This window comes from Cyprinodon variegatus, unplaced genomic scaffold (genome assembly GCF_000732505.1).
Source record: "Cyprinodon variegatus isolate N-32 unplaced genomic scaffold, C_variegatus-1.0 Scaffold23, whole genome shotgun sequence".
NCBI lineage: Eukaryota > Metazoa > Chordata > Actinopteri > Cyprinodontiformes > Cyprinodontidae > Cyprinodon > Cyprinodon variegatus.
This window is the reverse complement of record NW_015150476.1, coordinates 1,931,791-1,943,033: the sequence shown is the minus strand read 5'-3', so window position 1 is coordinate 1,943,033 and position 11,243 is coordinate 1,931,791. Positions and strand designations below refer to the sequence as shown.

Sequence of the window (11,243 nt, the reverse complement as noted above, 5' to 3'; positions counted from 1 at the left end):
TATGGTCCAAAAAAGGAATTGATATGGAAATTCAGAGCATTTCAAGTCAAATATATATGGTGCAAATATGCAGTATTTTGGTTTGGTGTTATCAGTGTGATGCAGAGTCTGTGACTTTATTTAGATGTGGTGATGATGTTTCTCTGCATTCACAACAATTTCCATATACATATATATATTCCCATCAAACTAATAGTACATATTAGAATGCAAATAGCACAGTTTTCTATTATTTTCGAGTTAAGTAAAACAACTGTCTTCCATTCAAGGTTGTCACCCAGATAGTATTTTAAACTCACAGGGGTCCAATTATCTCAGCCAAAGCAGGTCTCTTGTGGCGAAGGCCTGCAGGTGCACCTGTGCAACAATTAGGGCCTTGAGTTGGAAGTCAGTTTGTTTAGCTTAAAAAGCTGTTCTTTATCCTAAAGTTTGAAAAAAAATCTGAAAAAAAAAAATGAAATTGGAATTGAGTTAGGAAAATTAAAACCTGTAATCATGCAAATGCGTTAACTCAGCTTTACATAAATAAAACAGTGTTTTGTTTAATAGCATGATATATTTGCCTCTCTGTCCTAAAATGAATCAAATTATATCTAAAAAAAAAACGTTTCCCCGACCAAATCATTACTTTAATATACTGCTTGCCTCAAATAAAACTCCTTAAGTAGTGGAAGGGATTTTCAGCACCACGGACAGCTCTGTCTCTAATTCAGTTAAAGCAGCACAGATTTCCTAAAACTAAGCAGAAACTGTTTATCATTTGTACTTATTTTTTTTTTCCTCACTTAACTCCTGCTGTTGTGTTACAGAAACAGGAATGTTAACAGGGACACAATTATTTGGAATAAAAAAGGTATCAGAAAAATATGCTCATTTAGAAGTTGAATTAAACTAAATCTAAATTAAACTGTATTCAGAATAAAAGGAGTGGTTTAGGCTTAATCTAAACAGTGCCACTTTTACCAGTCATTTGGATCATTTAATTTGATTCAGAGAAACTGACCCTTACTCTGTGTGTGGTGTAAGCAGCAGCAGCCTTGGGCAGCACAGAATTTTGAGGGAATAATATTCATTCTTAACTCAGGCAGTCTGGACCAACACTCCCTTATATCTGTTGTGTTTTTTTTTCTCCTTCTTTTTTTTGTTGTTTTATAAGCAGGCAGAACAATAGGACAGAAGTACAACACTTCTGTGGTTATTTTAAGGAAATATTAACACCTTGCTTCTTCCCTGAATAAAGCCTGATGCCAGTAAATGAAATTTATGATGGGATTATTGGATTTGGAGCCCATGTAAAGGGTGTATTCAGATCGCTATTGTTTTTTTAATCATAACACATCTTTATCCAATCAAGGCTTTCTGTGCATGCTAACAGAAAAAAAGTTGCTATTCTCTACACTAATAAAGCAAAACAAAACATAAAAAAGCAAAAACATCTCATTTTCCTTTATTGCAAAAAACTTTCCTGTGATGCAGTCAAAACCAAGGAGGATGGTGTTACAGCATTTTACACGGCTTATCCAACCTGCTGACATGCACAACTTAAAACCGTGTTGTATCCTCCTGATATCTGCTCCAAGCTACCATCGCCTTTACCCTCCTCACAGTAAGCTGATGATATAAAGATGGTGTCATGTGTTGCATAAGACTGAGGCACAGACCTGGAAGAGAGGGGCAGGACAGTGAACTGCAGCTGTATGAAACACATTACTGTGAATAATATGGAGAGGAGGGAAATATAGAACATGATAGACATAGTGTATGACCTTTGTCTAAAAAGTAAATGATTAGATATTTAATATTACAGTATACATTTTTTTCTGGGCACTAGTGGCTACTATGTTAAAACAGGTTGCCCTCTGTCTAACAGAGAATCATACTTAACTATTTATGTTGTTAGGCAGTCTACGATTGTCAAAACATTTTTATTAGCTGAATCCCAGAATAATGTTAGACTTAGTGATTTATTTATTTTTTTACATTTTCTCTGTACTTTTTGGAATATTCTATTAACTGCATGCCTCAGGTTGAGCATTTTATGTATCCTTCCAAAAGCTTATTTTAGTAGTTTGCTGGAATATTGTCTCCTTCCTGCAGAATATTTCAGGACTATACTCTTCTACATGATTCCATCTATTTTGACGAATGTTCCAGTCCATCCTGCACCACAATAACCTCCACAGCATGATGCCGTCACCTCTGTACTTCATAATGATGAGATGGTAGTGCCAGGCTCAAACTTTCATCTTATTCTTCCAAATGCAATGCAGACATAATGGTCAAATACTTGAATTTAATTTAATCATAGTTTTTGTGTTAAAAAAATGCAATATGTGTTAATTCAGTACATACTCATCCTTTATTCTGTTTTTATTTTGCTTTGGGATGTTCTAATGTTGTTTTTACTTGCACATGTTGCTGATAACTGCAGTTCTTATCCTGTCTTCTTGGGTGATTTCTCTCGACTTTGCTGAGGGTTATTTGCAAAACACTTGTTAATTTAACAACATTTAAATTAGAGTTGCATATGATATTTATTGACAGCCATCATAGTTCTATCAGTGTATGCAATGCAACATTCAGAAAAAGATTCTGTGAAATATTACAGATTCTGCTTGATAATACTACTTTTTCTTAAATTGTGCCACCATGATTATAACTCCTTCTGTCCTGTTTTCAGGTTGAAACAGATCATAGCTCAAATCTTCTGTTGAAATTAACATCTGCAGTCTGTTGGGGGAGAGTCAGTGAATTCTTATCCTAGAATAGTATACAGTATTAGGGTGTAAATCTTTTGTTGTCCAAGAAAAGAAAACATAACCTCACCATAACCTTAACTCATTATAATGTACCAGAAAATGGTAAGGAGCTTTCTAAAATCATTTGGCAATTATGCTACACAAGTACATCAATATTATTTACCAGCATTATTAGAAAGAAAACATCAAGCAGGTTAAAAAATAAAATGAATTCATAGAAATGTTTGTAGAAATATTTAAGATTTTATGGATTCTATCTTGAAGTTCTTCTCTCTACTATCCTAAAAGCACCCTTAAACCATGTGGTAAACTAGTAAAACAGGGCTGAGTATAGAGAGGATGAGACAGCAGTCACTGGGAGACAGTGGGGGAGAGGACATCATTTATTGAAGCACTGCTACAGGGGATTAGTGCTAATCTCTGCTTGCCTTCAATGCATTCACCCATTGGATGCAGCCTAACCCTCGATTCCCACCATCCAGCAACCAGGCGTGCAGTTTGCTCTTCCATCAACCTCTATTTTGTCTCTATGCGAGTTATTTATTCATCACATAGAACCTTCCCGTCATTTTACAGCCTGTGGAAAACATAAGCATTGTTGTGCTGCTTCATAGCTGTCAGGGCCCGTAATACAGCACGCATTAGTGGATTAGATGAAGCTCAGTGTCTGGAATCGGAAGTGAGGTGATGTACATAACTAGCAGAGGAACGTTAGGTTAAAGTTGCTAGTTGCATGAATGTCATACATGAAACCTTTAGGAAAGGATGTAAAGAAACATAAGTAAAACCGGCAATCTGCCCGTAGAATCTAAAAAAGGGAAAGAAAATCAACAACAAACAGTGAAAACATTCAAACATTGCATTAAATAAGTACATTGGAATGTTTATTTAGCAGCTTTTAGTGTAGGACTTAAAACTGACTTTCTAGATAAAATATTACAATAAAATAGGCAGCTCTGCATTCATTCTGAGATTATTGTAAATCTCCTGGAATTTACAAGATATGTTTTTAGTTACACATATGGTGCTTTTTAAGGCTATTTATTCCTCGTGTCTTTTTTTTTTTTTTTTTTAGAACAGTTGAATGTTTCAGATCATGAAAGACACTTCATTTTTTATCTGTAAAGATAATAATACACAACCACAAACAGAACCTGCCAGACAACATGAAGTAGACAAAAGTATCTTAAAGCAAATTATTATGACCAAATCTATCCAGCTGAAGTCCATTTCGAAGATTTTTGAATTCAGTGGGCCCCATTGAGCCCATATTCATGAATGAAGAGGCAAGGCAAGGCAAGGCAAATGTATTTGTATAGCACAATTCAGTTCAAAGACAATGCAAAGTATTTTACATGCTTAAAATACAGGAAGATAAAACAGAATCCAGAAGAAGAGAACATGAAACACTTCCCAGGAGTGACTTGTCTACCAAACCTACTCCAAGAGAGCCTCAACAACTCACCCAGACCAACGTCAGAAGGGCTGCAGGCCTCAGTTAAGTTCATTGCTCAGGATTCAAAAAGCCTGAGCAAAGATGGCATTTTCTGAGATAGACACAAAAACAAAATTATGACAGAACAACAGAAGACCTGTCTCACATTTCCTCAACTTTATTCCTGATCTGAGAAACAAATTATCTTGCCTGAAGTAAGAAAAGTGGCACTTTTTGAAAGGCAAATCTTGGACAGCCTTTAAAGTAACAATAAGTAATAGTGACACCCAGTGTTTCAAATCAGAACAGCACACAAAAAGGAGGAGCCAATAGTTTGTGACACTTGGGTTTTTCAGAAAGGCCATGATTTAAAAAACACCAGCAAGATCACCTCCAATGGTCCAAAACAAACAACCCCAAAGCTAAACTAAACTAAATCCAATTCAGATGCTATGAAATAATTTAAACATAGTATATTTAGCTTACAAAACTGAAAATAATTTGGCCATAATATCTTAACATTGTATAAAAAGACTCTATTATGCTTTGGAGTTATTAGAGATGGTTGTCACTGAAAAAGATCCACGGTAGGGATTTGTTAATAGTTGTACTACTTTTGCTTCCAAAGGTGATGCAACAATTAAAAATCTTAACTTCTCTATCATTAGATCTCTTTGTTTAATCAGTTTTAGTCATCTAGTCTCCATAAAAGGATTGTGTTTGTGTTTTTCCTCCCTCAAATGGATGCTGCTTTAATGATACAGGACATCGTGTGGGTGGTAGCTCTACTGAAGGAATTAGTGAAAGGATCAGGTTTTTAAAAAAATATATATCTGGAGCGATAAATAAATTATTTATGTGCAATTATAAATGTACAAACAGACAGATGTAAAAATCATGTCTGTGGCTTTGTTATGTGAAATATTTTTTCTGGACATCAGTGTGAGGATGCAAGAAAAAAAAAGAATGAGGGAAGACCTGCAGTGAAGACCATCTGTCCTGTGTGAAAAATGTCCAACTAGGACACCAGGCAGGAAAATTAACATTTGCTGGCAGGTAGACCAGAAGGGACATGGCAAATGTTACGAGAAAGATTTCCTTTTGTTGTGACAAGGTAGAATAAGAAATGATAATAATTTCTTATACTAGACAGATGTTCTTGTCGTACCTTTTTCGTTGTTTTTAAGAAGATTTGTTAACAATTAGAACTGCGTGAAATGTATAAAACAAACAACAGATTTTTCAGAATTGATTGTGGCTTAATGATATATGGTTTTTTTGTAGGACCAAAGTGCAGGTAGGTACAGAGCATAAGCATAGAGATAGTTTAAATAATAACAGAAAACTAGACATAAAGCAGGTGCAGAGAAGCAGGCGGTGTATTAGGGAGAATCAAGGAAATAAGTTACAACCAGCAACCTTATGCCCCTTTCCCAGTGGATCTACTTGGCCTGCTTCTATTCCACCCAACCAGTTTTTAAACATTACTGCTTTATCTTTACTGACACTGGCTTTTCTTCAAAGAATGGTATAAACAGAGATGGAGCAGGGCCAAAAAAGCTATGACTGGTACTGACAGCTCAGTGATGGAAACATTTAACCAATGGATTTATGTGGAGCAGCTGAGGTGGAAAGAAAACTGAGAGATAGAAAGAAGGAGATTAATTCTCTCAAAAGAGGCTGAACTAGGACAGAAAAAAACAGCTTAACCAGGTAAATAAAGCTAACAGATCCCTAAGAAGAATAAAGCTAAATGTTTAAAATTATTTACTAAGAAACTAAACAAAGAGGAATGAAATATGTTAACATCTTTCTAACAATACTGAGCACATGGAAATGAACTGAAGGACATTTCAAACCTAAATAAACAAGAAGCACTTGATCAAACACTATGGATAACTAAAATAAACTAGTAAATCTTAAAGCAGCGCTTGTGTAACCTTTAATAAGTAGGGGACTCAATCCCGGAAGATATAGGTCTAGTTCCTTCAAAAGCAACTGGTAACACTGAATTCACAAAATAAAAACAAAAAAACAAAAAGGAACAAAAATCAAAAATGTTTCTAGATTAAATAGATGAGGATTAAAACAGTTAAACTAGCTTTTCTTATACAACCTTATATATCACATATCCCAATGACTAATTTATGATGACCTAAATTTTTTAATCACTGTTGAGGTTGTGTGGATATTTGTTACCCAGGTGATAAAACACCTGTAAAAAAAGGTTTTAAGACAGTAAACTGCTCATTAAGAAAGCAGGCCAGTAATCGTTTTTTTTTATTTTTTTTTTTGGTAGTCTTTCTTTTCTAGAAATATTTTTGCCCGTTATTTTCAGATTGCATTTGAATTTTTATTCCGATTGGTAGAAAAAACAGTTTTGTCTTTACAGTTAACTTTGATATTTATGTGTTTAAAGTAAGTAACACAGAAATGTCTAAATTCAAGTCTTGAAAATATGAAAGGATTTTATATTTTCTGAGTTGAAGGATGGATTCCTGAGGGCTTTTATAGTTTTAGTAGTTGCCTCAGCCATTTTAAGTACGGTAGTTCTTTTGGGCTTTTTTTATCTTATCAGCACACATTAAGATTGGTTTTAATGCCACTCCATGGTTTCCTCTTGTGGCTGCCTTAGTTGCAGATTTTGTTTTTAATTCTCAAAAATGTATTGGCTTAAATCTGCTTGTCTTTGTAGAAACTCATATTTTCCAACAGCAACATTTTTATTTTCTGGTTTGAAAAAACAAACCCAACTGATATAAAAAGGCTCTCTAAAATTATATATGAAAGTAATTTAATCTGACAGAGACTGTTTAACAATCCCATACAAATTTAAAAACACTAATACTTAAAAATGTATTAATAGATTTCTCTAAAAATGACTCAAAAATGACCTTTCTTTCACTTTCAACGTTAAGCTGCTGTGATTCTTATATGAATTAATTTAACAAGATGTACATTTTTACAAATCTTTATTGATAGTAAAATACAAGCTTATGTAAGAATAGACAAAAATCAGGAAGAAATAATTTGCTGCTCATTAGGATGTAACCAGTTGTAGCCTCAGGTCTTTACACTATTGCAACTATAGCAGCATGCAGACCGGAGCAGAATTAGTATAATCATATAAACAATGACGCTGTAAGCTTTATATTTATATCTGGTTACATTAGAATCCGAGTCAGAATTAGAATCTGAAAATAATTTTCTGACAAGTAGTTTTTTTAAACGAACGAGGAATTTGTTTTGGTGATGAGGTGATGCTAAATAAGCATACAGATCACTTGGCATAAATAAAGTCAGGAATATAAAATTAAGATCAAACAAATGCAAGATTATTTTGTAAAGCACCGTGGAAAGTTATTGAACAACAATGAAATAGGGTTACATTAAATATTATACATACATACATACAAGTAACTTTCTACTTTGATTGCTGGCTTCTTCCTGGTCAGGTCCAATTCTTCTTGTTACCATGGGGTCCACCCTACCTCTTTAATATTTATACCTTTCCAACTGCAGCATTTACTAGAGTAAATGTTTCTTATGCTTAATTCCAGCCTCTGCTTTTTATGTTACATTGACCATTAAATATGTTATCTGTGTGTTTGTGTGTGACAGGGACTTTCTTCCTCGTGGTTCTGGCATCGTGACCCGTCGTCCCTTGGTTCTGCAGCTGATGAATTCACCAACAGGTAAAATGCATAAATCCTTCAGTATTTAAAACCTATAAAGCTAATTAATGAACAAATTTTGAAACCCTTACAGGAAAGAGCACTGAATTATGTGAGGGAGGGCTGAAGTAAAATTACAAATTTAAACAAGTTAACTAAGAAATACACTTGTCTATTAAATGCTATATAGAGTTAGGCATTTTAATAGACAATTTAAAAACATCAATGAAACTGTATTAGTTAATAGTATTGCAGTTTTGCTTGATATACAGTAAAATGTTTTGTAGAAATGTTTTGTTTTGTTAATTTCCCCAGCAGCAGAGGCCTCGTCATTATGTAGTTAATATTTCCTATTTTTACATATTTAGGTTTGTAACACTTGAAAAAAAAAAAAAAAAAAAAAAAAAAAAACATTTGATACTATTTCATCTTTAAGGGTTGTAATTTTGCACCTAAATCGTTATATCAGTGACATGTACTGAAAAATTGAACCAAGTACATTTTAAGGCTTCTTTTTGTTTTACTGTAGCCGAACTTCTAAATGTATTTTAGGTTTATTACATCTTTGGGCTAAGTAAGGTGGTGCTCAATGAATTTGAACAATTTTAAAGAGTCATATATGGATTACATTCAAATTTGGACAATTTTGCTGGCATCAATTTCTTTTTATCTACATGGAATCCGAAGTTTCCCTGCAGTAAATTGGTGCTCTGATGGATTTGATTTGATTTTGTCTATTTTGTTTCCCGTTTTCTTGGTTTTGTAGAATATGCAGAGTTCCTCCACTGCAAGGGCAAAAAATTCACGGATTTTGATGAGGTTCGACAGGAGATTGAGGCAGAGACTGACCGCATCACAGGGGCCAATAAGGGCATCTCCCCTGTTCCCATCAACCTGCGTGTCTACTCTCCTCATGGTAACCCTGATATCAACCCCTTCATTACATAGATTTTAATGTTTTGATTTGAGATCTACATCATACCCAAACACAAAGTAATATTTTACCATTGTATTTTGTTTCACAAGATCTAATTTCCTCTTTTTCCTTCCCTGCTCACAGTACTGAACCTGACGCTGGTGGACCTGCCGGGAATGACCAAGGTGCCGGTGGGAGACCAGCCTGCAGACATCGAGGCTCAGATCAGAGAAATGTTAATGCAGTTTGTGACCAAGGAGAACTGCCTCATGCTCGCCGTATCCCCAGCCAACTCTGATCTGGCCAACTCTGACGCTTTAAAAATTGCCAAAGAGGTCGACCCTCAGGGTGAGGACGTGCATGCCAGCAAACACATAGATATATACTCTCCAAATCAACAGAGAGAAATCAAACACATTTACTGAGAGTAAATATATAAAATGAATTAATCTATTTATTTGACCAAAAAGTACTTCTTAAATTTTTTTTTCAGTGTTAGCAGCGGATGGATGATCAGAGGGAATGACAGAGAAATGACAGTTTAATGGACAGATTTATATGCACAGTGTCATTATAAAGATATTTATACTTTTAATTATTTTTCCATACCTCCAAGGACGTGGAAGTTGCTTTCATTTAACCACACTTTATCAAATTATTACAGGCTTTATTGAGCCTCTGCAATTTGCCTAAAATCACATTATTTTGCTTTTTTTTTTTTACACTATCCATTCCTTCATTAAGAGCATCTGAACATTTGTTTTTTTTTATTTATGGGATGTGTTTGTGTGGACTGTGTTTACCACCTGTAGGTATGAGGACCATAGGGGTGATCACTAAGCTAGACCTGATGGATGAGGGGACAGATGCTAAAGACATCCTGGAGAACAAGCTGCTTCCCCTGCGAAGAGGTGAGGACCGATGAATAAACAAACTTCTTTTCCCCACCTCAGTGAAACGCAGTGACACATTGTTTCCCTCTTGTGGTGAAAAGGCAGACCTGCCTAAAGCTGGACAAGAGGAGAAGAGGAAAATAACAGAAGGCTCCTGGAGTGAGGGAAGGGAGGGAGGGAGGGAGATAAATCAGGGTAAAAATGAAAAGTTATAAAGCTGCAGCAGGGAAAGAGTTTGAACAAAATAGGAAGAGCTCCCAGAGGAAGAGTGTCTTTTCTGTGGGTTGTTGCTATAGTATGTGCTGATCCAGTCTTTTCCATTTGAACTTGGTCAGACCCCAGACATATGTTTTTGAATATTTTCATGTTTTCTGTTTTTTAAGCACTCTCTCCGCCTAATGTTGTGGATGTTTTGATTTACGAGTCTGCTGACTCAGATTTGCAGTAGTTATAGAGCATAAAAGCTCTTTTGGGATCAGGGAACTTAATTGGAGGATGAAATGGGATCCTTTTGCCCTGAACACTCCCTGTACTTTTTCCAATCTCTTTTCCTGCTTTTTCTCCAAACATGGAAAACTGTAAATACTTTCCTTTATATCAACTTTTCAGCTACATAAAACAAATCTGAATTAGTTGGATCCACTTGTTTGCTTAAGAGATAGTTTTGCTGCTATGGTCTAGTCCTGAATGTAAGGCAGTTCTAACATTACCTGGATCAGTTCCTCTTGTGAAAACAGACATTTAGACTTTTCCTCTTTAATTATGAAACTGGTGTCTATTGCTTGTAGGTTACATCGGTGTGGTTAACAGAAGCCAGAAAGACATTGATGGAAAGAAGGACATTAATGCTGCTATGGCTGCTGAGAGGAAGTTCTTCCTCTCCCATCCTGCTTACAGACACCTGGCTGAGCGCATGGGCACGCCCTACCTCCAGAAAGTACTGAATCAGGTAGGGGAAAGTCTGCTGTTCTATGTTGCTTTTCATCCCCTCCCCACACATCCTTACAGTGATAAGAGTGATCTGTGACTTTTACAGCAACTGACCAACCACATCAGAGATACCCTGCCGGGCCTCAGGGCAAAGCTGCAGAGTCAGCTGCTCTCCATAGAGAAGGAGGTCGATGAGTACAAGAACTTCAGACCTGATGACCCCTCCCGCAAAACAAAGGCTCTCCTCCAGTGAGCATATAAACACATTTACTGTAAAATTTTGTGGTAAGTGGATGCTTGATGATGCATTTATCCCTAATTGCTTACAGGATGGTGCAACAGTTTTCAGTAGACTTTGAGAAATGCATAGAGGGCTCAGGAGATCAGATCGACACGGCTGAGCTGTCAGGTGGAGCCAGGATCAATCGCATCTTTCATGAGCGCTTTCCCTTCGAATTGGTCAAGGTGGGTGTCTCTGAGTTCTGGTCAGAAACATGCTTATTGGTTTATTCTCTGAAGTCAAGATTGTCCTGACTTCAAAACAAAAATCTTCCAATTAATCTTTTTTTTTTTTTTTTTTTTTTTTTTTTTTTTTTTTTGAATTTGGATGAATTCAGCTCCTTTGCTCAGTTTTTA

At 35.6% G+C, this 11,243-nt stretch overlaps 1 protein-coding gene across 11 annotated transcripts in view; it reads left to right on the top strand.

Moving 5' to 3' along the window:
• Positions 1 to 11,243, top strand: part of dnm1 (dynamin 1) — a 61,277-nt gene that overhangs the window by 3,357 nt on the left and 46,677 nt on the right. For all 11 annotated transcript variants that reach the window (XM_015392377.1, XM_015392361.1, XM_015392327.1 and 8 more), the window contains exons 2-8: positions 7,816 to 7,889; positions 8,635 to 8,784; positions 8,929 to 9,132; positions 9,597 to 9,695; positions 10,466 to 10,626; positions 10,714 to 10,856; positions 10,937 to 11,072. In XM_015392377.1, the coding sequence (XP_015247863.1) occupies positions 7,816 to 7,889; positions 8,635 to 8,784; positions 8,929 to 9,132; positions 9,597 to 9,695; positions 10,466 to 10,626; positions 10,714 to 10,856; positions 10,937 to 11,072 (967 nt within the window). The remainder of the gene's footprint in view (positions 1 to 7,815; positions 7,890 to 8,634; positions 8,785 to 8,928; positions 9,133 to 9,596; positions 9,696 to 10,465; positions 10,627 to 10,713; positions 10,857 to 10,936; positions 11,073 to 11,243) is intronic.